At 37.4% G+C, this 27,551-nt stretch overlaps 1 protein-coding gene across 12 annotated transcripts in view; it reads right to left on the bottom strand.

Annotated features, from left to right (window-relative positions):
• Positions 1 to 11,504: 11,504 nt before the first annotated feature.
• disco-r (disco-related basonuclin zinc finger protein) overlaps positions 11,505 to 27,551 on the bottom strand; it is a 187,077-nt gene continuing 171,030 nt past the window's right edge. For 11 of the 12 annotated variants that reach the window (XM_043211319.2, XM_043211318.2, XM_070282992.1 and 8 more), the window contains one exon: positions 11,505 to 13,911. In XM_043211319.2, coding sequence (XP_043067254.1) covers positions 12,253 to 13,911 — 1,659 coding nt within the window. In that variant the 3' untranslated portion in view covers positions 11,505 to 12,252. The remainder of the gene's footprint in view (positions 13,912 to 27,551) is intronic. The other variant, XR_011444242.1, reaches the window with a different exon arrangement.

The raw sequence follows: 27,551 nt of genomic DNA on the forward strand, positions 1-27,551 counted from the left end.
TCGTTACTTCGGCGAACGAGCGGTTGGACGGCTGCGGCTGGGCCTTCCTCTTCTTGGCCTGGAGGGCTTCTCCCTCTGTGGACCTCTGCCTTTTCGCGCTTTGCGCGGCCTCCTTGGCAGGGTCTGACCCAGTACGTCTACTCGGATCCAGCCTCACTCCCGCCTTTTCCGGATTAAAGTCGGGCAGGATCTCCCTTGCCCACTTGATGATCTCGGCCTGGTCCGTGTTGGCTTCGGCCGATGGGTCCGGCCTCATCAAAATGAAGGCTGCTTTTCTTCTGTCCTTATAAGAGCCTTTACGCTGCGTCGAGTGAGACGCTCCCGGGCCAGGGTTAGCATTAGGGGCCCCGCCGGTTGGTATAGAGGTTGACCCTGGGGTCTTCCTCTCCACACCGTTCGGTGGTCCCATAGCTAGCCCCGCTTTGGAAGAACTTGCCTTGATCTCAGCAACTCTTTTGCTTTTTAGGGCCTTGGAGTTTGACGGGTCATTGACCCCATTTCCGGACTTTTTTAGGGAGTTCCGTTCTCCACTTTGGTTTTTGGTTATTTAAAGAAATCATATTTTGGTCCCACGAGTAGGCGGGAAGGCAGGCAGACGGCGGGAAGAAAGAAAATCCCGTTAGATATCTAGAAAAATCTGGTTTGCCATGAAGAAGCTTGGACATTTTAGAGGCGATGTTTGTTTACTTTTCGTACATTTTTGCCGTTATCATTTTTTTTATTTTTGGCCTATGTGAACAACCACTGTGCTATGGATCCCCCCGGTAGTTCGGTTATCACTCTGTTTTGCAATTCTAATAGACTGCACCATCTATTTTCAGAGTAATCTTGTAGGGGCGGTGATCCCACTTCTGATGTCGGGAAAGGGTGGTCGTTTTCCTCTGTCATTTTTCTATTTAACAACGCGCACCAAGTCGCAATGATCTTCTTTCCCGTCCGTTCACTTCTCAGGGCTGTTCTTAATTGCTTTGCTTCTCCTCTTCCTCCTTTCCATCATTGCGCCACGCTCAGCAGGGCTTTACTCTCCTTCCCCACCGCGCTCTCATTCGAAAAGCTTCTCTCTCTTCATTCTCTCTTCATTTGGAATGCCCATTTATTTCCTCTTATTGAAACATTGAATAAAGTATTTCAAATTAAATGTAACTTATCTCCGACAAATATTTAATATAAATTACTACGATAAGGACAGGCTTTCAGGTACTTTTCAAATTCTTTAATTAATTCTCAAAAAAAACCTGGGTGCCACGCAAGAAGGGTGACCAATTTCCTTTCATGCAGAAATTTTAACCTTCGGGTGGCTCCAGTTAGATGATTAGCTCCAAATCTTGTTTCCTCGAAATGTACTGATGATCAATGAATCGTTATAATTTTATGGTTCCGATTTCATTTTTTTCATCGTACTTACGTTAGAGTTCCGTAGAAAATTATTGAGAAATTTGAATTGAATTTTTCCACGTTTCCTCCTCCAGTTGCCGTTCTTTTTCCTTGCTTTTTGTTTTTTTTTTGTCTCCTTGATCCCTGCTTTCCAGTCACAGCGGTGGGATACCGCCCGGTTCGTCCTGGCTTCTTCCTCATTCATTTCGCCCTGATGTGCCACTTCTATTACCGCCGTGCCTTCTCTAGGCATCGCTTGCAGAGACTATCGACACCTAACAAACCCTACCACATGAACCATACCTTGGCATATACATTGGCCTAAGTTGGCCTAAGTCCTAAAAATCTTTGGAACGGACACTAATTTAAACCTGACATTTACACATAAAATGTCACATTTTATTTATCAAGATGTAAGAACAAAACACATACTATGTTATATACTTCGCTATACTATGTTATATACATACTTCGCTGTTCCGAGAAAATAATATGCTTGTGAGAAAACGTCAACAAAAAGTACCGGCAATTTGTGCATTTGTATTTTTTTAAAACATAAAACTCGATTACGATTTCACTTGCTGTTTTCTAAATGTCTAGAACAGGGGTGGGCAAGCCCATGGCTCCTCGGGCTCTCAAGGCTCCCCCTGTTATTCGTAATTTTTGGCGCCAGCAAATCGGGCCAGACGATCGAGTCGCGCGGTCAGTAAGCCGTGAAGATTTACAAAAACAATGCTACACAAATTCCAAGGCAGGTAGCGGGCCCGACCCCGCGGTCCCGAGTTTGCAACAACAATTATAAAGGGTCCGTTTGCACAAAACGCGACGACAACCATCGCGAGGGTGGTGGTTGTTGTTTTAATTTTTTGTCTGGCCGAGCTGCGGCTCCGACCGTTAGATTTCGTGCCCACCCCTGGTCTAGAATATACATTTTCTAAATTTACAAAAAAAACCTATTATAATGCAAGAATCGTTACTTTTTTATTTGCTTTGCGCTCTTTCAATACTCAACGCATCTGTGTTGGCGATTGACAAAATTTTGAGGAGCATTGCAGTTGAGATGAGTGAGGCAGAAGAACTTAAAAAAATGAGTGAATTAAGCTTATAAAACAAAAATACATGTATAACGTATACTTTTTATAATTTTGTAACCAGATGGATACTATAAAAAGAACTTAAAAGGCAAAAGAACTTAAAAAAATGAGTGAACTAAGCTTATAAAACAAAAATACATATATAACGTATACTTTTTATAATTTTGTAACCAGATGGATACTATAAAAACATCATAATCGATGGCGGAATATTAAAAAAAGTCAAACACATTATGGACCATTTCGTGGTTTTAGTCTATAATATGGATTTTGGAAAATATTGTTGCATTTATACTTATAATTTGAGAAAGTATTATTATTAACAGTGTGCCTTCCATTGCGCTTATTGCTTTCTTTTACACACTGTTATTCCGGAGCTCTCGCAGCTACAAAACAAAAACCAAAGCGGAGAACGGAACTCCCTAAAGGTTTGACCCGTCAAAATGCAAGGCCCTTAAAAGCCAAGAAGTTGCTGGGATGAAGAAGCTCCCCACAGAGGGGCAACATCTGGAGCCGGGCCGCGCCGGTGCGGAGGATGATGCCAAGGCATCTTGCTTCAAAGCGGGGCTAGCCATGGGGCCACCGAACGGCGTGGAGAGGAACACCCCAGGGTCAACCTCTAAACCAACCAGCGGGGCCCCTAAGGTGATCTCTGGTCCTGGTCGCACTTGACGCAGCGGAAAGGCTCCTATAAAGACAGAAGAAGAGCAGCCTTCATTTTGATGAGGGCGGACCCTTCGGCGGAAGCCAACACGGACCAGGCCGAGATTATAAAGTGGGCGAGGGAGATACTGCCCGACTTCAAACCGGAAAAGGCGGGTGTGAGGCTGTATCCGAAAAAACTCGCTGGGTCAGATCCTGCCAAGGATAGGCGCAGAGCGCGAAAAGGCAGAGATCAACGGAGGGAGGAGCGCCCCAAGCCAAGAAGGGGAAGGCCCAGCCGCAGCCATCCAACCGATCGTTCACTGAAGTGACGAAGGGAAAAACCCTCACTGGAGTCCTGGACAAGAGATCCAAAGCTGGGCTCATCCCCAAGGACCTATGGTGCCGAGTGGTTAACGAGTTGCATGTGCGCTTCGTGGAGGAGATGCTACAGAATGCGAAGACGCAGGATGGTATCAGGGTAGTGTTAAGGTAATTGCCTGCCAAGACGCGCGATCGGTAAAGACAAACAAGCGAATGATAGCATCGGTTGGGGAGATCTACTCCGGAGCAAAGCTGGTAGCGGTTGACTGGGAGGAGATCCCAAGTAATCTGAGGGCGCGAGTATGGCTCACAGAAAAGCCAGCCGACCCTAAAACCATCGTGGCGATGCTGAGGATGTGCAATCCGACAGTTACCACGGCGGACTGGAGAGTCGCCAAGGTGGAGGAGGCGGTAGGACTGCGGAGGCAGATCGTCCTCACTCTTAAAGAGGAGACCGTGGAGATTCTGGAAAAATCAGAGCACCGGATCAAATACGTATTCAAGCTCCGATGCGAAGAGCAAAACATAAGGTATCGAGGTGGAAGCAGACGCACAAGAGCCAGACTTAGAGGAGCCGACCGAAGAGGGCACCCGGAAGGAATGTCGGATGAGGAGGAGGACATCTTGGAAGGGTACAACTCAGAGGAGAGCGACTTGGCAAGGGCACTTAGAGGCGTCGGGATGGAGGAGGACTCTCTGCTGAGTTCTGAGACGCAAAGGTTACTGTGGTGGAGAATCTCAATAATGTCTCTGACAATCTTACAGATAAACCTCCACCACAGTAAGGCGGCGTCAGCTGCCCTTCTACTCCATCTTGCTGAGAGTGGAGCTGATGTGGCCCTTGTATAGAAAGGCTCTCTATAGACTCTGTAAAGCCGATATAACAGGTAAAACGAGCCTGCATCCCCGCAAAAAAGAACCTTAACCTCTTTTTGCTACCCAAGCAGTCTTCAGCAATGAAGACTACGTAGCCGCAGCAATAGAGAGTCCAAAACCTCTAGAGGTGTTCTCGGACCTCTAAGAGTGTGCACACTGCACCCCTAACAACTTCAGACTTCATAAGCCTGTCGTCCATCCTCCTTAAGACAATGGGGAGTCTAAGCAGTCTCCACATTCATCTTACCATCAACCCAGATGATATCTCGGGATCACAGCATGCGTATAGGAAGGGCCGATCCACGGAGACGGCACTCCACCAAATCACTACATTCGTCGGAAAGGCACTTAGTAACAAGGAATACGCACTCTCTGCTTTTCTAGACATAGAAGGTGCGTTCTACAACATCCTGCCATGTTCTATAATCAATGCGCTGACGAGACTAGGAATAGACAATCAATCCGTACGCCCTATAAAGCAGATCTTGGTAAACGGGAATGTTTAGGCGACTTTAGGAGGAGAATCTATTCAAAGGCACTCCGCAAGGAGGTGTACTCTCCCCCCTACTGTGGAACGTGGCGGTTAAAGCTATCGCTTATGCGGATGATGTCGCAATTGCCTTCTCTGAAAAATGTTCCCAGACTCTATGCCACCGCATGACGGACAAACTAAGGAACCGCAGGGGCATGCATGCTTAGCATGCTTAGTTAGAAACGGACTAGGTGTAAACCCATCCAAAACCGAGCTTGTCCTCTTCACTAGGAAGTACAAAGTACCAAATTTAATGCTTCCAAAAATATTTGGGGAAGCACTCTCCCTCAGTGGTAACGCCAAGTACCTAGCAATTACGCTAGACAGAAGCTGGACTGGAAGTAAAACATTATGGATAGAGCAAACAATGCATCTATCGCGCTCTATACATGCCGAAAAACCATCGGCCTTAAATGGGAAATGTCCCCAGAGATAGTCAGATAGCTTTACACAGCGGTCATAAGACCCATCTGCATTACAAGATGGCGGAGGTCTGCATTTAGCCAGCCTACGTACCACACCATCAGACGCCCTAGACTTCATACTCGACCTATTACCTGCAGAAATAGTAGGGGCAAAAATAGCCACGCTATCGGAAATTAGGCTACGCAAGACGGATGGACATACCAAGTTGGAACTACACCACTCTACACCTACGAGGGCCACAGACTACTGTATACCTGTTGATCATCCCACCTTAAAATAAAAGGTATCTTTTCCAACGGGGGAGGAATGGGCCACACAGATCTCGGGACCAGCCGGTTCCCTTCATATTTACAAAGACGGTTAAAAATTGAATGGCCAGGTGGGAGGCGCTTTCGACTGCGAGCGGCTGTATCTAAAAGAGTCCTTCAGACTCCACGACCACTGTAGTGTGTTCCAAGCAGAAATAATAGCTATCGGGAAGGCAGGTAGATCACCGGCACTTAATTGCAATCAAGAAACTATTTGGATTATTAATTTATTAATTATTAATTGGAGATTACTCATTGCTTTTATAATAATATATTGTCGTTTTGTTAAATTATTTTCAATTATTTTCAATCTTTCTGGTTAAATTTGTTCGTCATACCAGCTATATTTTCTCTTCAATGCTTTCTGTAGTAGAAAAGATGTAGAAGTGTAGAAGTTGCATGCAACAACAGTGGCATGCAATCTTCAGTTTTATCGACCAGATCAGATGACAATTTTCGCTTTAACCTTGGTCCTGCCTAAGTGTATGTCAAGCGTTTTTCAGCATTTCGCGTAGAATATCATCTTTAAGAAACTAAATTTTTAAAGATAATGCGAGCCATTGCGCATGCTTTTCTTTAAAACGGTCGAGAATTCTGTTGCATTTTGCCAAATTAGTGTTAATGAATGCAAAGAATTAGAGGTGGAGAAACATCGATGCCGAAATATTCGAAATATTGGTGACATCGATGTTTTACCAGGTAACATCGATGTTTTTCCATCTCTAAAGCACTTCGAGGAAGATTGACGAATAACTTGTAAGTTGTAATAAAATGATATTATTCCATTATTTCATTATAAATTACTAACAGAATATTTTAAATTTAGAGATACTTGTCGGTGGTGTTGGCGTGAGTGCGGAGGCGATTAGACATGGACAGATTTTTGAAAAGTGAAAAAGCCAAGTTTTTATCACAATTTTAAGCACGTCCACATGCATACATACATACTTGCATTCATTTTTACCTTTGCATTAAACTGTGGTTGTACTTTTAAATTAATATGGCATATTTTTATAGGAACAACAAACGAGCAGCCACGATCGGATGAGGAGCCAAAGAGGAGGAAGCGTGATGTATCTATAGCTTGGGATCATTTAAAAAAAAACAGTCGAGAAAACTCATGGAATTTGCAACTACTGAGGTCAGGCTATAAAGACAGCGGGCAACACCACAAATCTTATGGACCATTTGAAGCACGTTCATGGTGGTCGCCTAAAAGTCGGAACTGGCCAAAAATCAACAGCAATGGAAACTTTTCTTGAAAAATCTCATGCATTTTACAATAGTGATTCCGCTCGAAAACGTATCCTGGATAATAAGGTTATGAACATGATAGCAGTCGATGTTCAACATTTTTTTCATGCGTTGAGGACGAAGGTTTTAAAGAGCTCATGAATGAAATGGACCCGCGCTATAAGTTACCCAGTAGATCACACCTGCGCGATTTAGTTTTGCCAACCCAATATGATTTTCTAAGAAACAAGCTCTATTCCATTCTGATAGACATTGATTTTCTGGCCATTACGACGGACCTTTGGACTTCTAGAGCAAATGAAGGCTACATTACGATTACATGCCACTTTGTCTCAAAATAGCTTCAAGCTTGAATCTGCAGTTCTAGCAACAAGACAGCTCCTCGATGCAAGTAATCACAACGCAAGAAATATTTTCGAAACATTAAAGGCTGTTCTTGATGACTGGGGAGTTGGAAATAAGGTTGTTTGTGTAGTAACCGACAATGAGTCGACCATTTAAAAAGCATGTCGTTTGGAATATAAACACTTACCCTGTGTGTCTCACTCAATCAACCTTCTTGTTCAAGATCTCTAAAAAATTGCCAGATATCGATCCAATCCTTTCAAAATGTAAGTATATCGTTGCCTTTTTTAAAAGAAATCAGATTGATTACGCGAAATTCAAAGAAGCACAGGGAGATAGTCCCTATACTCCGCTGCAAGAAATGCCATCTCGCTGGAACAGCGCATTTGAATTGGTCAAGCGAATCCTTAAGACCAACGAGTGCATTACATTAGCTTTGGTATCTTCGCATAACGCTCCACCGCCCTTCTCTGAAGCAGAAGTCGAAATTTTACAAGACATATCGGGATTGCTATCCCCCTTAGGAGACGCTACGATTTCTGTTTCATCAAATCAAAAAGTATCAGTTTCTTTAATTATATGTTAATTATATAATTATATACCAGTTATATGCGAACCGCATCATAAAATTAACAATATTAAATTTAAAACAGAAGAAGGCAAAACCAAAACCACCCCTTGCTTACTGGCAGGTAAGAAACTATGCAATGCTATAAATTTTCCTATTTTTTGTATAAAATATTGTATTTTAGATGACTACAGATGGTGACGCCTTTAAGACATTGGCTAAAAAATATTTCTGTGCACCAGCATCTTCTTGTGAGTCTGAAAGAGTATTCAGTAAGGCTGGGCAGCTCATAAGCGACCGACGGACTCCGCTATCATCGACAGTTGTCGACAAACTTTTATTTTTTAACAAAAGCAAACATAATTAATTAATTAAGTGGAATTTATCAGGCATGCTCTGGTTTTCACTTTCACAATATTTTTTCGAATTCCAAAACGAGAAAACTTGTCTTGCCTGACCTGTCGTGAGCGACCGAAAAGTCCGACACCATGAGTTATCGCCTAAGCTGCCATACTTTTGATAGAATGAAAAAGCAAGTTAAAAATTCTTGTACAATCAAACGGATGACGATAAATTTGTTGAAGTTTGGTAAAATATGTTTTTTAAAAATTAATTAATTTAATTTAATTAGTTATGTGCTAAAAGTGTATAAAATAACTTTTTAAAAACACCGGAATGAAATGAAAATGAAATCCATTGAAAAGGTGGCATCCCGATAAAACGATAACTAAAAACTTGTGAAAACCGGAGCACCTAAAAACGAAAATCTCGGTTTTGGTCCCAAAACGAAAACGAAAACCGGAGCATGGTTGTATATAACAATTTGTTTTTATATTTTTATACCCTTGAAGAGGGTATTATAATTTTGGTCAAAAGTGTGCAACGCAGTGAAGGAGACATCTCCGACCCTATAAAGTATATATATTCTTGATCAGAATCACCTCCTGAGTTGATATGAGCATGCCCGTCTTTCCGTCTGTCTGTCTGTCCGTCTCTCTGTTTCTACGCAAACTAGTCTCTCAGTTTTAAAGCTATCGACATGAATCTTTGCACCCACCCCTCTTTCCTTTGCACGCAGTATATAAGTCAAAACGGCACGGATCGGCCGACTATATCCTATAGCTGCCATATAATGGTATAACTTTGATGTTTTTAGAGTTAGAGAGTTCAAATTTAACATGAAAGCTATTTTTCGAAAGGCAAAACATTACGACATGCCAAATTTCATAAGGATCGGCCGACTATAGCTGCCATATAACTGATTGATCGGAAATGACCCAACTTTCGTGTTTTTGAAGATCGAAAGCTGGAACTTAGTACAGATTATATTTTGGTTAGATAATCTGACCTACTCAATTTCATAAGGATCGGCCGACTATATCCTATAGCTGCCATATAACTGAACGATCGGAAATGACACAACTTTCGTGTTTTTGAAGATAGAAAATAGGAACTGGGTACAGATTATATTTTTGGTCAGTTAATCCGCCCTACCAAATTTTTTAACGATCGGCTGACAATATCTTATAACTGCCATATAACTGAACGATCGGAAACGGTTTTTGTTAGAAATACCAACTTTGGTATTTTTGAAGATAGAAGCTTGGGACTTATTTTTATACCCTTGCAGAGGGTATTATAATTTTGGTCAAAAGTGTGCAACGCAGTGAAGGAGACATCTCCGACCCTATAAAGTATATATATTCTTGATCAGGATCACCTCCTGAGTTGATATGAGCATGCCCGTCTGTCCGTCTGTCTGTTTCTACGCAAACTAGTCTCTCAGTTTTAAAGCTATCATCTTGAAAATTTGCACACATCCTTCTTTCCTTTGCATGCAGTATATAAGTTGGAACGGCCTGAATCGGCCGACTATATCCTATAGCTGCCATATAACTGATTGATCGGAAATGGTATAACTTTGGTGTTTTTAAAGTTAGAGAGTTAAAATTTTAGGTGAGAGCCTTTTTTGAAATAAATATACAAAATAATACGACATGCCAAATTTCGTAAGGATCGGCCGACTATATCTCATTGCTGCCATATAACTGAACGATCGGAAATGACCCAACTTTCGTGTTTTTGAAGATAGAAAGTTGGAACTTGGTACAGATTATATTTTTGGTCAGTTAATTCGACCTACCAAATTTTATTGGGATCGGCCGACTATATCCTATAGCTGCCATATAACTGAACGATCGGAAATGGTATTGGGTAGAAATATCAACTTTCGTATTTTTGAAAATAGAAGTTTGGGACTTTTTTTTAGATTTTATATTGTAATAAATTGGATTATATATTCCTTTTCCCATAAGGATCGGCCAACTATATCCGATGCTACGCCCGAAGTTAGCTTTCCTTTCTTGTTAGATTTTTTATTGTAATTAATTGGTTTTATTATAATTTAATCATAAGGATCGGCCAACTATATTTGATTTTTGCGATATATATCCGGTTTTAACTGCAAGGGTGTATCAACTTCGGCTCCGCCCAAAGTTAGCTTTCCTTTCTTGTTTAGTTTTGTTTTTATTTTCAAGGTAAATAATTTTTAAATGGATAATTTTGTTTATGTTGGAAATAATACTTTTTTTTAAACTTTATTACAACTTAAAATGAACCAAAAGTACTTCATTTTGTTTTTTATTTAAGACATTGATGTTTCATCGACCTCGACTGGCCTAGACAAGTTACGCTCCACAGAAACACAGATACATTAACAGCGGCCTAAAAACTTACCAACAACACATTGTACGATTGGACAATATAACATACATATGTACTAAAAATTTAGTGATAATATTTTACATACCTTGAAGATTAAATTTCCTATTTAATTTTTTTGTGTGTAACTTACAATTAATTATAAAACTAACAGAAAATGTCCTAGTTTTTCGCGACAAATTCTTTTTTTTTTATATATATATAAAAATATATATCGCCGATTCCGATGCTTCAGTTGTATGGCAGCTATAGGATTTTGTCGGCCGATCCTTATAAAAGTTGGAATGTCATATTATTTTGCCAAAAATAGCATTCTTACGAAATCTGAAGTCTCTAACAGCTTGCTTGGATATTTAAAAGATTACAGGTAGTGTTAATATCATGGTAGAGGTTGCCACTGAATGTCGTTATCTGACTAAGTGGCTTTTTTTTGTAAAATAAAGATATAATGAGAACAACCCTGTCATAAATAGAACAAGAAAGGAAGTCTATCTCTGGGCGGAGCCGAAATTGATATACCCTTGTAGTTGAAACCGGATCGCAAACATTGGATATATAGTATAGCTTTAAAACTTAGAGACTAGTTCGCGAAGAAACAGACTGACAGACGGACAGACAGAATATATGAATATCAAGAATATATATACTTTATAGGGTCGGAGATGTCTCCTTCACTGCGTTGCACTTTTTTGGACAAACTTATAATACCCTCGTCAAGGGTATAAAAATATGTAGGTACATTTACGGTAGTCTTTGTGTGCAATAAAACCGTAAAACGTTATTTTCAAAAATATTTCTTATTATATGGTGGCCCCGGGGGGTAAAACTCACGAAATTCCCTCCTCGCACGGACTATAGTTAGGCCATAATTATAGCATAAAATTGTTATTTTATTAGTTCAAAATGAACATAGCGTATATTTAGTATAATAAATTTTTCCCATCAAAACAAATGATTTCCACCAGAACTTCTAAATAAAAACGCATAGCATACGGATAAAACAGTAAATTTTGAAAAATTCAGTTATTTTATTGCAAACATATATTATAATTTTAAGAATTTTTAAAACTAACTAACCAGTATTTTATTACTTATACATCAGTTTTAAACAAGAAAAAATGATGAAACTAGATCTTAAAAATTAGATCGGAGAATTACAATACCATAATTAGAGATTTTTTGTTGTATTTCTTCTTTGCAATTACTTAAAGTTTTATGAGAAACAAAAATTCAATAAAAAAATAGTACCGGTGTTTCATAGAAGGTTTGAAATGACTTTACAATTAAATATCACTCAAAATTGTTGAAGTTGTTTTAAGAAGTTTATTTTCTTTCCGCGTTGCATACCCACTGTGAGTATAAAATTTTTTTAAACAAGTATTACTGCAAATTTATTAAGTTAAATAAATAAATTATTTAAAACAATTGAGGCATTTTTTTATTTTATAATTTTAACAGTCAAGTCTTGAATAAAATTTTTTTAAATACTTGTTTAAAAAAAGAATCTCAAATGTAGTTTATTTCTATATAAAAAAAAAATTTTACTTTACTCTTAATATTTTTCATTATTAATCTTAGTGAAAAATTTTCGTACGGGTAACGGAGGATGAAAGCTTAAGCTTCCTTATTTCCTCGAGTTTAAATGAGCAATGCCGTACTCCTAAAACTATCCTGATAGTGAATGAATTTTTAGTCTATATTTTCAATATTTGTAAATGACATGTGTGTTCAAGGCATTGGCCCCTAGTAATAAAACGCCAAAGCCTCAGTATAAAACGAGGTACAAGGTCATGATATATAATCAGAGCTTCGCCCTTGACCCACTTCTTCTACTGCAATAGAATCCCCTCCCACATTTAATGATGCACTATTTACAAGCGTAATGTCCGGTGAGTCAGATCCTGAGCCGGATCGAGAGTTTGTTGCTGCCAACGGTAATGAGTATGGCTGCGGCGAACTTTTTGAGTCTGGCGGAGTGGTGGAGTGCTGCGAGTTTGAGTCGGACGAAGTTCTTCGTGAGTAAAGTCCAAGCCCACCGCCTCCTGATGCTGCTCTTGCAGCGAGTATGTTTGGTGTAAGCTGAGGAAATCGTGGAAACCGATGTAGACTAGGAAAAAGAATTGGGCTGCCCCCTTGATTGATTCCTAATGGATGCCTATGTCTATGACCAAAAGCAAAGCGATGCTGCAAAGCCTCAAAGCCAAGCGGAACGTTTAGTGCCCCGTGCGCCCTGGCACAAATACGTGCCAAGATTTCTGCTTGTATGCTTCCGATTCCCGGACCGGCACTAACGCCATCTACGCCCGTAGTTAAGGACGAAGAAGTGCTACCAACAGCGGTCATATTGTTATTAAGATTGAGACTCATTAGTTCCAGTAGCGGATCCTGCACTACAGTAAGCGTGCTGTTACCATCACTAGTGGAAAGAAGCTTGCGGTGAAGATTGATGTTTGAACTGTGTCTGTCTCGGCTACGTTTTGAAGAAAACGCGGCATTACAGCCGTCAATGTTGCACTTATGATGGAGCTTTAGATGCACACTTTGGTGGTGAGTTTTTAAGTGAAAATGGTTTTTAAAAATTTCACCACAGGCCATGCACCTTAGAGGGTTTTCTCGGTCAATGGGCACATCTGGCTCCGATTCAAGCTCTAGTTCAGTTTCATGATGATTAGATGCATTGACTTCACTCTTCGCCTCAAGCTTTTCTTCGATCGCTCTGTTCTTGTTTTCGCTTTTAGAGGGATAATCTTTTATTTCAGACTTATTATCGCCAATAAATTTCGGCTTAACGAGAAAATCTGCATATTTACTTTCAGCTGAATCAAACCCAATATCCTCTGATGACTCCATCTTAATGTCTGTTTTTTGTTGGTAATGATTTTCTTGGCTTAGTTCCGACTCCTCGGGCAACTCGGTCTTAATATTAACCACGGTCTTGGGGTCGCCATAGGGCGTGAGCGGCGGTGATGGAATCGCCTTTGTGGACTCGCCAAGGACTTCAGGTTCTTTGTCTGGTACAATGATTTCTTTTCGCTTTACTGGTAGACACTTTTTTTTAAGAGAAAGATCAGCAGCAACGTCATAGTCCAGGGAGCTGTCGGGAAAGTTCTGAACCGGGCAACGCACAGGATTTTGACTTTTTCTCTTTCGTTTGCTAGCTGCTACCTGAGCAAGTGTCTCATCTTTTTCGTAAGTGGTCAGAGAAAAAATGTCTGCGCTGCGCACCTCTTTGGTGTGAGTGTGGCTTGTTAAAGCAAGTGTGGATCGCTTTTTGGTCTCAGCAATTTTGTTTTTGGGTCCTATTTGTGTGTTATGATGCTCACCCCCCTCGAGGATGCTATCCAATTCATCACCAACAACCAATATCCCCTCTTCTTCTAGATCATCATAGTCATCATCATCTCCATCTGCTACGTCATCATCATCTTCTGCGATGTGAATGCCCACCTGAAAGTAAAAAAAAAGGGATTTTAAAATTATGCATCGTGATTGTGATTCAAATTTCAACACCAATAAAACTCAAAAAGAACTTCAAGCGGAGCCTAAGCTTAAAAATTTGTCAGATGCAAAGCTGTTAAATAGATATAAAGTATGGTTTCTATAATTACTATCTATTAAAACTTCCAAGTTTCTATTACAACTGATAGACATGATTTTTACCTAGATTGTAGATTGTTAACAATCCTAGTCGAAAAATGCAAAATTTATAAAATGATAAATTTAGAAGAATTTCATTATAAAACCAATTTCATAGTATACAAAATTTAAAAAAGACCCAAGCTTTTATCTTTAAAACAAGAAAGGACGGCTATAGTCGAGTCCCTACTATACCCGGTACTCATCTCCTCCACCTAAAATTAAACTAACCTTTATAGTTAAAACTTTAAAGGCATGGATTCTCAGCAAAAAATTTTTTTGCATACTTTTGCACTTGGACACAAAAACTTCAGCCCCCCTACGATCATACTGTCGATTCAGTATAAGTCTATAATTCCACTTTTAAATTATCCGATTTGGCTGTTTTTTTATTTGTAGGTGTAGATTAGCCATTGGAACTGTTTGGCATCAAAAAATTTTCCAAAAATATTAACGAACTGACTCTACAACCAGATTTCTGTTATAGGTGGGAGAGTGGTCGTGGCAAAATTTTGTCGAATATCATACGATCCTTAGTTCCAAATCTGATAGTTCTATTTCTTATAGTCTTCGAGATCCACGCGTTTAAAATGTTAGCCCGTTTGTATGGTAAAAGGTATATACAAGTATATGGGAATATCTCCTCTAAAAATCGGCCAATTTGATTTGAAATTTGAAATTTTATTTTCAGATATATATTAACTATAGAAATAGTTTGGCATCAAAAGGGCATGAAATAACCCTCCAGTACCGGCACTATAGAAATTCGCAATTTTGTGTGGGCGGGAGGGAGCGTGGCAAAAATTTTGAATTTTGAGACTTGAACTGGATGGGTATTGTATAAGTCTTCATGCTTAATCCTATAGCTCTATCTTTTATAGTCTCTGCGATCCGCGCGTTCATACGCACGGACGAAGGGACGGACATGGATTTATCGACTCGGCTGTTGATGACAAGATGGCACAGATGGCAAAATGATGAGATGGCAAGAGAGAATTCTACTTTTTAACGTTGTAAAAAATAATTATCTTGTTTTTAATTTTATTAGTGACTAGAGCAGCTACTCTATGCATTACGCTACCACCCTGACTCGAGCGGTATCGATCAAAAGTTCTACTACTACATCGGCGCATTATAAACAGTGACACATACATACAAAGGCACACATTTTTTTTTGACACATACATGTAAAGATACACACACCCTCTCACCAACAAGCTCAACGAAACAAGTTGACCGTTTTGGGCCCTGATGTCCCTGATCTATGTATTGTATAATCTTTGCTTTAACCTTATCTGTATGGCCCAAGATTTCATTTAAAACCCCTCTTTCCTCGAAAGACTCTTTGAATCCATTTAATACATTTGAATAGGTTAATAGGTAACCACGCTTTCAACGTTTTTTTGTTTTGCTCTATAAAAATTGATCCGCTCTAATGTCAATGGTTGCAGCGACTAACTTAGGCTCTTTTTTAACTGAGACGCTAATAACTGCAGCGACTAAATTAGAGAATTGGTAGCATCATTTACAAAGTATATGGACGACGTAGTCCTGCTTCCAGTGTCAAACGTGTGGTGTCAAAAGTTTTATCTCTGTGCCGTTGGCTGCCAAGCGTGTGTGGCGTTTAGCACTTTATATAATTTTTTGAATAGCGATAGAAATTATTGATAATTTGTACAGTGGTCCGGCTTGTATAGGTAGAGCGGACATAAATACTTCTAGTTGAGTTATATTTATCCTAAAATAATATGTTAAAATCAGCCAGATCGGACAACTATATCATATAGCTGCCATATAACAGATTGATCGGAAATGGTATAACTTTGGTGTTTTTAGAGTTAGAGAGTTCAGATTTTACATGAGAGATATTTGGCAAAATAATGCGACGACGCACCAAATTTTATAAAAATCGGCCGACTATATCCTATAGCTGCCATATAACTGAACGATCCGGAATGAACCAACTTTCTTGTTTTTGAAGCTAAAAAGCTGGAACTTAGTAGAGATTATATCTTTGGTCAGGTAATCTGACCTACTAAATTTTATAACGATGGGCCGACTACATCTTCTAGCTACCATATAACTGAACGATCGGAAATTGTATTTGAAAGAAATACCAACTTAGGTATTTTTGAAGATAGAACTTTTTCTTTTGAAGATAGCTTGGGACTTTTTATACCCTTGCAGAGGATATTATAATTTTGTCCTAAAATGAGCAACGCCGTAAAGGAGACATCTCCGGCCCTATAAAGTACATATATTCCTGATCAGGATCACCTCCTGTGTTGATATAAGAATGTCAGTCTTTCCGTCTGTCTGTTTCTACGCGAACTAGTCTCTCAGTTTTAAAGTTATCGACTTGAAACTTTGCACACACCCGTCTTTCCTTTGCACGCAGTATATAAGTCGGCCGGGATCGGCCGACTATATCCTATAGCTGCCATATAACTGATTGATCGGAAATGCTATATGTTTGGTCATTGAGCGTTTTCAATGCCGTAAATAAAAGACGATTTTGTATTTAAATTGAACGTTATAAATGTTTATTTCTGCATGCAGATCAAGCCGGATGATCCGCAGATAGACCAGCTATGGTGCAAATTATAAATACTGTACCGAAGTTTTATAAAAATATATATTTTTATTTAAAGTACTTTTGCAATTGTCGTACAGATAAACTTAAGGCTAATTTACGACTGACCAAGCTTGAGTTAATTGTCTTCCTTGTCGTCTCGGGATTGAAGCTTTCCAAGCTTCCCTAAGAACTTTCCCGAAGTTAATTCCGAAGATAATTCCGAAGTTAGAACCCGAATGATTTTGCTGCGATCAGCATGGAAAATTTGGCTAGCAATTGGAATGCCAAAAAGGGGAATCGCGGTGGCATGATTCCAGCGGATGTTTAGTCTAATATTGTTTTGCTGGTGCCGACCGAATAGGGGGAGTTTGTTTATGTTTATGATTGACTCAAGCTTGGCTTGCCGTTTGTGTTGTAGGTGCGAGTGTGGGGATAAATGTGTAAGAGCTCGTGGGAACTCACTGCTCGTGGGAAGTGCAGAAATAATTGTTTATAATATTAATATAGATTAAACTTCTAGTTAATTCTCCCCCTCCTAAGATGAATCGTCCCGATTCATTACATTTGTGCGGTGAGGGAGGATATTCTATTATTAAGTTCTGTAAATGTTATTTCAATATTTCTTTCAGTTTCGTTTTCTGTTACAGTTTCAGTTGTGATTTCAGCTTTTGGAATTTCTATTTCTTTTTGGGTTTTGGTACATTTTATTTGAATTTGTTTTATTATTTTGGGTATGATTTTGCGTGATTTATATATGATTAAAAGGGTAAGTATAAAAATTAACAATATTAATTCCAGGGATATTTTTGTTTTTCCTAATTTTACAAATGGGCTAATAATGTTTATATTATCTATACTTAATTCGGAATCATTAGAAAATATGTAATCCGTTATTATATAATTATTGTATTTGTATTGGGATATGTAATCTAACATTTTCTGTTTTTCGTTGATGTAATTTATATTATTAATAATTATGCTTTCATTAAATAAAATCAGAAATGCGCCCTTTAATTTGATTTCGTTTACAGTATTTTCTCCAGTGATGAGAATAGCGCCATCATCTAAGTTTTCCAATTGTTTATTTTTTTCTCGTATTTTTTAACAGTTTGCTTTTTTTCCATTTAAGAGATTTGTGAAACAAGAGCTCTCGTTTGAGAGTTTACAATAATTATTGAATATTTCTTCTTTAACGTTTGTTATTTTATAAAATATTCCATTACAGTGTGCTGTCTTATCGTCTATTATTAATTTTTCGTTTATTTGGGCAATTGCCCTTGATGTATATAAGCTACAGATGTTATTTATAATTGGATATCTTATATATATTATAAGTAGGTCTTGGTTTTTTATTATTTTAAAAGTGGAGATGTCTAACAGATCTGTTAGTACAACTGGTTTATTTTCGTGTCTAAATATTTCTTTAATGTCTTATTCATTTAATATTTTTGTGTTTAAAATGTTTGCTTTTGCTAAAGTGATTGTATCGATTAAATTTTGAATATCAAGTGTGATTAATTGTAGTCGGTGTTGTCTTACTTTTGATTCTTTTTTAACAACGATTGTGTTAAGAATTTTTGTCATAAGCTGTACTTCTTGAAATATGCATGAATTTATTGTAAATTGTTTGTTATTGTTTTCTGTCAGTTCGTTAATTTTGTTTTCGATTCTTGTTAAGTCGTCATGGTCTGGTGTACCTGATAGCCATTTCCATGCTGTGCCCAATTCATTAATACCTCTTTTATTTCTGGATGGTAATAGTTGGGACATAAGGATTTTGATAATGTTTAGGTTTTGTGAAATATCCCATTCTAAGTCTGAGTTTTTGCTGCTATTAGTAATGTTATCTTCAACTCTAATTATTTCTCTATAAAAACTAAGGTTCGTAATGTGGAATAGGTCCTCAAATGAATTGTACGTCATTACATCTTTTTCGTCTTTTAGCAATAAGTATTCATTGTTTGTGTAGTCAATAATTTCCGAGTGACAAATGGTGATTAGAATGGTGAGTACGAATGCGATTTCCATCGTCTGTAAAGTATAGATTATTTAATATTATCTTTATGGATAACTCTCTTTCTATTATTAATTATTACTTTATTGGGTAAATTTTCCTGAACGACTTGTTTTTTAAATCTGGGACCTAATTTGTTTCTTTCTCCGTGTATTTTTTCGTAAACTACTTCTCCTACATGATAATTTTTTTCTAATTTATTTTTGTTATGATAATCTAATGTTTTAGATTGTGTTATCTGTAATTGTAGCGGTATATCGCTGTGATCTATTTTGTTAAATAGGATATCATAGGGTTTTTGATTTGTTACTGAGTGGATTGTCATGTTATAATTTTTTGCAGCTCTTATAATAATTTCAGAGTAATCTAAGAGGCGGTATTCGTCTTTAATACAGCGAGCTATTTCAGTTAAGGTTGAATGGACTCTTTCGACTTGTCCGTTCGAAAGGCTATGTCTAGGGTCTGAATAATGAATGGATATACCTGAACGTTTTAGGAATGATTTAAATTGTGCCGATGTGAAACTCGGCTCGTTGTCAGTCATAATTGTTTTTACTAATGGGAATGTTTGTAAAATTTCATATACTTTGGAGTCAATGTTCTTTTTGTTAGTGATTTCTTTTACCACTAGGTATTTGAAGTTGGAATCAATGCAAGTTAAGAAGGTAAGACTTTGTGCGTAGTAAATGTCAATTTGTAAATGCTGCCCTTCTGATTTGGGAATGGGAGTTTCTCCAATAGGAAGTTGTATTGGATTTCTGTTATATTTATTTGTGTTGCAAATTTCGCAATTTGTGATATATTCTTTTAATTTTTTGTATAAATTTGGCCAATAATACAGTCTGGAGATTTGTTTATAATTTTCTGGGTTTCTTCTATTATTATTGCTTTATCATCATTATTAATTATATCTTGAACAAAAATTTTTGTATATAGAAATTTATTTAAAAAATTGTTTTTTAATGGAATTTGTATTTCGTATAATACTTCAGGGGTGCAGTGAATTCCTGTGCTAATATTGGGTTGCAGATATTCTTTTAGAATTGTAACTAAATTTTCTGGTTGGTCGTATTCGATGATATGGCGTCTATTTTTGAATACATTTATTTGTTCATGTATTGTAAAGTTTCCTTTTGCTATTAAAAGTTGTTGTTTAAATTGGTTAAGGGGCTTTTTTGTTTCACTTAAAATGTTATCGAAGCTACTTTCGGCTGAGTGCTGAGTGTCGGTAATATCTGCATCTTCTTCGGAAATATTATTTATTTCGATTCGGGACAATGCGTCTGCTACTACATTGGTAGTACCAGGCTTATAAAGAATTTTTGGGCTGAAGCTTTCTATGTAATTAAACCAACTTTTTAATTCTACATTTGGGTTTTTATCTGAAATGGCGTACGAGAGTGGTTGATGATCCGTATGAATTTCTAGTCCTGATACTCCGTATAAGTAATTTCTTAGGTTTTTTAATGCCCATACTATTGCCAAAAGTTCTTTTTTGTTAGTCGCGTAACTTCTTTCAGTTTTATTCAATGTTTTAGATATAAAAGTGATTGGATTTCCGTCTTGAGACAGTACTGCTCCTATAGCTAAATTTGAGGCGTCGGTCGTTAATGTAAATTGTTTCGAATAGTCTGGTTGGACTAATTCGATCTGGCAAATTAAGTGTTCTTTGAGTTCGTTAAAGGCTTGAATAGCAGGTTCATCAAGAGTAATTGAGACATTTTTAGACATTCGTTTAGAAATTTTTCCATTGGAGCCTTCTAAAAATCTATTTAATGGCTTGGCAATGGTTGCATAATTTTTTACGAATTTCCTATAGTATCCAGTAAGACCTAGGAAACTACGTAGCTCTCTGATATTTTTAGGAATTGGATATTTGGAAATGCTTTCTATTTTTTCAGGATCGGTTTTAATAATATTTTGTGCTACAACATATCCAAGAAATGAGGTTTCTAATTTAAAAAATTTTGATTTTTCTAATGAAATTTTCATGTTTGCTTTATGTAGAATGTTAATAACTGAGTTAAGATCATTAAAATGTTGTTTTAGAGAGTGGAAAAATATTTATGTCGTCCATGTAAACATGGCAAAATTTCCCCACATGTTCCCTAAGTATATCGTCCATTGCTCTCTGGAAGATGCGAGGCGCGTTTGTTAGCCCAAATGGCATTCTTATGAATTCGAATTTTCCATTGTTATCTGTCTGGAATGGTGCTGAGGTTCAATTTTCTAAAATCAATGCAAAGTCTGTGTTTGGGGGTGCCGTCCTCGTTAGTACCTTTTTTTGATACTATGATGACTGGTGAATTGTACGGACTTTTGCTGGGTCTAATAATTTGATCTTCGATCATGCGACTTATTTCTTGGTTGACAAACTCGTTTAGTGCTTGAGAGTAAGGATATTGCCTTGAGTAAATGGGTCTATCATTAACTGTGTCTATTTCACAGCGGACATCGGTTCGAAATGGTAGATTCGTGTTTATATCAGAATGTACCTTTTTAATAGTATTTATAATTTTTTCTGTGTAGTTTGCTATTTCGGTTTCAGCGTTTTCAAATGTTTTGATGTCGGCGCTTTTTTTAACTACGCTGTCTTTATTTTCGTATGCCAAATTGTTTATTTCATTTATGTCGGATTTGGCTTCGACGAAATGCTCGGGATCTGAATGTCCCAAACTATTTGATTCATAATTGTCAGAATTGTTGCTGACAGTGCTTTTGGAATCGAAGTGTTCCAAGCTATTTGTGTCGGTATGAACATCGACGGCGTGTTCGGGGTTTATGTACCCCAAACTTTCTGTTTCGACTGTGTTTTTCATTAGAACACTTGTGGAATTTAAGTATTTATCTAATATAAATTTTTTTAGAGGAAGTAGTGTTATTTCCTTTTTCATTTCTAATAGATTAAATTTTTCCTCATAATTTAATTTTTCAATTTTTCCTTTAAATTTTAATGTGTCATTGCTCATGTCAATGACCGCTCCTATTTTTTTTAGTAAATTGTACCCTACTAATAAATCTGCCTTCAATCCGTCTATTTCATAAAAAATGTGTTTTGTGTCAAAAATTGTTATGAAATGGTATATTTTAATTACTGAGTACCCGTTAACTGTCGAGACTCTTTTATAAATTGGCAATTCTATTCCATTTTTGTAAATACCTTTTTTTATGTAGCAAGCTGTGGCTCCTGTATCTATTAAAATATTAAATTTTTTGTTTATTTTTTTATCAAATCGAAAAATGTGTGGAAGGCCTACTGTTCTCCTAAAAAATGGTCTTCTTCAATATTGTTTATGCGCACTTGTTTGTTTTTCGGTTGAGCTCATCAATTTGAGTGCGTTTGGCTGCCTGCTCTGGTTGTTGAAAAGGTTTCCTTTCCTGATTAAAGGAATTATTTTGGAAACTATTTCTGTTTTGGTATTGCACACCATTAGGTGCTGCTTGATTATACTGGTTTTTATTTAGGGTTTGGATGCTGGTGTCCAGTTCCATTGGTTCGCTCTTGTTTTGAAAAGTATTATTCCCTTGTGTCCAAACATTATTATTTGGATAATTATTGGAATAAAACCGAGCATTATTGTTTTGATAGTTATTTGCGTATTGATTGCTATTATTTTGGAAAGTATTAGTTTTGTTTTGAGAAGCATTGTTATGAAAATGGTTGGGGTTGTGGTAATTGGAATTTTGTCTATTAAAATTCTGGTGGCTATCATTGTTTTTATTCAGGCGCAATTGATTGCCTTGATTATAACCATCAAATTTATAATTGGAATCATTGGGAGTTCGTAAGTTGTCGTTAAAATGATGCTGATGAGGTGCGCTGAAACGATAAGCGAACTGTGCCCTCATCTGGTTACTTTCCATTTCTTGCACTCTGGCTAAAGCGTTTGGCAAGTCTGGAGGACTGAGGGAAAAGAGCATACCGGAAATTGGGCCGTTCAGGCCAGTTATAAATACTATTAAGGCATTTTGTCTGTGTCTGAGATTTGTTTCTGTAGTTATGGGATTATCTTTCCCATAATTCATTATGGTTTTATTTATTAATAAGGCTAACTTTTTATTAACCAAATTATAAAAGTCCATAACTGAGAATTTGTTTTGTGTCAGGACACTTAATTCTTGTTCGATAATGTGAATTGGCCTCTTATCGCTAAAAACGAAATCTAGCCTGGCCAAAATTGCGTCAAAGTTTAGAACAGTTCCATGATTTGTTAAAGCATCATTTGCTTTGCCTGTTATTTTGTTTCTTAAAATAGTTAAGGCTACAAAGTAGCGTCGGCTTTTGCGGACATAAAGTCCCATCACTGTTTCGGCGGCTTCCCGCCAGGCTACATAATTTTCTAAATTTCCAGAGAATGTGGGCATGGATTTGACGACTTCTAATGTTTCGTCGTATGGAATGTTGTCGTCGATCGGTTCTATTTCGTATTCTGTCACTAAGTTGGATCTTGAGTCTAGAAGGGCTCGTAAGTTTTTAATTTCGTCTTGTAACGGTGATACGTTACTGGCAATTAGTCGGACAATTAAGTCTGTTGTTAGCGTTTGTTCGGGGGCTTGTTTGTTGATGTTAGCACTGTGGCTAGTAGACGGACCGTTTGTATCTGTCATTTTGAAGTTTAGTAAAGCATTTATTAGTTCGTCCAGGATTATTTACTTGCGTTTTTGCGGAACGACCTTTCTTATTTTTGAAGATTGGTTTCACAGTTATTTTATTTTTTATTTTTTTAAGTTCTTATTCAAATAGGAAAAATTTTGACATAATATTTATTTACTAATACGAATATATATATCCGCATATAGGTTTTGAAAAAAGAAAAAAAATTGTTCATTATCTAAATATATAATATATATAAATTATATTGGTAAATCTATCCTCACGGTGTACTTTAAAATCCTGAAGAAGAGTCGATAGTTTTATCCTATGAGGTTCCTCAAATGGTCCGTTTAGTCTTCCTTCCTTCCTTGTCTTGTAGGACTTCCTTTTTTTTTTTGTTTTACTTAAATTTTTGTGCGTTTGCGTTCGTTTAAGTTGGTTTTTTTTACTGTTATTACTGTCAATACATTTTTTTTTATATCAGGATTTTTTTACTGATATCAAAATGATTTTGCGAAATGTTTTATTGATATTATTTTGTATTTTTTAATAAAGTAATAAACTTTATTATTAAAATGTTTGTATCGAATTGATTTTGTTTTTTGTAACCGTTTTATTTTCCGGTTTATTTTGTTGAATTTTTATTCTTTTTCTTATCTGATTTTCTCTGAGTCACTGAGTCTGGATTTTTATATTTATATATTTATTTTTATTTTTATATCAGGATTTTTTACTGATATCAAAATGATTTTGCGAAATGTTTTATTGATATTATTTTGTATTTTTTAATAAAGTGAATAAAACTTTGTTATTAAAATGTTTGTATCGAATTGATTTTGTTTTTTGTAACCGTTTTATTTTCCGGTTTATTTTGTTGAATTTTTATTCCTTTTCTTATCTGATTTTCTCTGAGTCACTGAGTCTTACTTTTTATTTGATTCTTGAAACTTGTATTTTTCAATTAATGGATTGCCTTATTTTTGCACTTTCTTATATATATTTTTTTCTTTCACTGGTACGATTTTTTAAATTTTTTACATAGAAGCCTTTTGTAAATTCAGGCCTATGATTTAATTTTTAGGGCACTCGCGAATATCTTTTATAATATCGATATTTTTTTTTTTTTTTTAAGACGCGGGCCCCACGTTGGGCGCCAATTATAAATACTGTACCGAAGTTTTATAAAAATATATATTTTTATTTAAAGTACTTTTGCAATTGTCGTACAGATAAACTTAAGGCTAATTTACGACTGACCAAGCTTGAGTTAATTGTCTTCCTTGTCGTCTCGGGATTGAAGCTTTCCAAGCTTCCCTAAGAACTTTCCCGAAGTTAATTCCGAAGATAATTCCGAAGTTAGAACCCGAATGATTTTGCTGCGATCAGCATGGAAAATTTGGCTAGCAATTGGAATGCCAAAAAGGGGAATCGCGGTGGCATGATTCCAGCGGATGTTTAGTCTAATATTGTTTTGCTGGTGCCGACCGAATAGGGGGAGTTTGTTTATGTTTATGATTGACTCAAGCTTGGCTTGCCGTTTGTGTTGTAGGTGCGAGTGTGGGGATAAATGTGTAAGAGCTCGTGGGAAGTGCAGAAATAATTGTTTATAATATTAAAATAGATTAAACTTCTAGTTAATTTGCATGCAGGGACTCAAGTAAATACAGAGAGGGCGGCCCGACTGGTCACTGCGAAGCTAAAGCTCTCGAATAATGGAGAGGGCGGCCCGACCTAGACACTGCGAGCTAAAACTCTCTATAGAAAGCTGGTTGAGTCGAGCGGCCGAGAAAGAGTCGGCTTGCGATCAACAAAGCCGTTGTACAAACTTAAGCCTAATAAATAAAAATTACACTTATAATTACACTAAACATTACATAAACATTATTTAAACATTATTTAAACATAAACATTAAACGCCGTGCTGCTGCTTGACCCGACACTATAACTTTGGTTTTTTTAGAGTTAGAGAGTTCGGATTTAGCATAAGTGTTATAGCCGACTATAGGATCGGCCGACTATTCCTATGTATATCTGCATTATAACTGAACGATCGGAAATGACGCAACTTTCGTGGAAATTCGATTGGCCGACTGCTATATAACTGAACGATCGGAAATGGTATTTAGTGTTTAGTAAAAATACCTTGTAAAATATTTTGTATTATTGAAGATAGAAGTTTGGTTTTTTTTAGATTTTTTATTGTATTAAATTGGTTATATTATGATATTCTCATAATGATCGGCCAACTATGTACATCCGATTTTTCCCATATATGTATATCCGGTTTTAACTGCAATGGTATATCAACTTTGGCTCCGTCTGAATTTAGCTTTTCTTTCTTGTTCAATATATTTCATTTGTTTAAAAACTGTTCCTAGCAAGGTTTCTTTTAAATAAAATATGCGATTTAGGGCACATTCAAACTTTTAAATTAACGAAAAACAAAAAAGGAAAGCTAACTTCGGGCGGAGCCGAAGTTGATATACCCTTGCAGTTAAAACCGGATATATATCGACAAACATCGGATATAGTTGGCCGATCCTTATGAGAATATGATAATATAACCCAATTTATTATAATACAAAATTTAAAACAAGTTCCAAGCTTCTATCTTTAAAAATACCAAAGTTGGTATTTCTACCAAAAACCATTTCCGATCGTTCAGTTATATGGAAGCTATAAGATATAATCAGCCGGTCGTTATAAAATTTGGTAGGTCGAATTAACTGACCAAAAATCGAATTTGTACGAAGTTCCAACTTTCTATATTCAAAAACACAAAAGTTGGGTCAATTCCGATCGTTCAGTTATATGGCAGCTATAGGATATAGTCGGCCGATCCTTATGAAATTGCGTAGGTCTGATTATCTGACCAAAAGTATACAAGTAGTATTTGTACGAAGTTTAAGATTTCTATCTTCAAAAACACGAAAGTTGGGTTATTTCCGATCGTTCAGTTATATGGCAGCTATAGGATATCCTTATCCCGATCCGATCCGGCAGATCCTTATGAAATTTGGCATGTCGTATTATTTTGCCAAAAGTTCTCTCATGTTCATCACATTTGCCAAGCTCTCATGTGAAATTTGAACTCTCTAACTTTAAAAACACTAAAGCTATACCATTTCCGATCAATCAGTTATATGGCAGCTAGGATATAGTCGGCCGGAGTGTGCAAAGTTTCAAGACGATAGCTTTAAAACTGAGAGACTAGTTCGCGTAGAAACAGACAGACAGACAGACAGACAGAGGGACAGACGGACCGACGGAAAGACGGACATGCTCATATCAACTCAGGAGGTGATCCTGGTCATGAATATATATACTTTGTAGGGTCGGAGATGTCTCCTTCACTGCGTTTCACACTTTTGGACAAAATTATAATACCCTCTGCAAGGGTATAATGAAATAAAAAATTACGTTTTTTTCGCTCAGTGCTCGGCTTTTATAGTGTTTTTTATTGTGAACTAAATGTATTTAATGAATCTATTTTTAGCAAATTTGCATTATAAAGTTGATTTGGATACCTGAAAAATTAGTTAAAGCCCAATAATGGCGGGAGTTCGAACTCTGGAACTTTTCGACTTGCTAACTCCTGGGAAATGGAAGGCGTAACGAGATCGCTTCGAGCTCTACCTTTTAGCAAATGGCGTCGTGGACGAGAACCGGAAGAAGGCAGAGTTTCTTGCACTAGCGGGCGCACCCCTTTATAAGTAACTAGTGCCGTTAGCATCACCCAGGCAAGTTAGTGATTTGCAATTAACTGACGTGTATGATATATTAACCAGTCACTTGGCACCCCACCAATCGGAGATTGCTGCATTCTACCATTTCCACAAGCGTGATCAACACCCCGACGAGTCCGTCGGTAACTACATGGCCGCATTAAGAAGTTTGGCGGTAGGGTGAAATTTCGGACAAATGTTAGATCGCATGTTGCGGGACCAATTTGTGTGTAGCTTGCGCGACGAGATCTCCAGCGAAGCCTGCTAGCCAACACCGAATTGACGGTGCAGCAGGCCATGGAACGAGCCGTCACTAGTGAAGCAGCCGCTGCGACTCGTAATCGATTCAAGGCGACAATGTCCGGGGCTTCGAGTCTTCGAGTCTTCGGGGTTGGCAAGAAGTGTCCGTTCCGCAACGTCACTTGTCATTCCTGTAGTCAAGCTGGCCACATACGTCGGGTATGCCACAGTAACAGTCAAGCTGGGTCAACAAAATCTTCATCTCCTGGGGCCCTATAGTTACGCCCAGTAACATCCGTAACA

The sequence above is a fragment of the Drosophila bipectinata genome, chromosome XR (assembly GCF_030179905.1).
Source record: "Drosophila bipectinata strain 14024-0381.07 chromosome XR, DbipHiC1v2, whole genome shotgun sequence".
NCBI lineage: Eukaryota > Metazoa > Arthropoda > Insecta > Diptera > Drosophilidae > Drosophila > Drosophila bipectinata.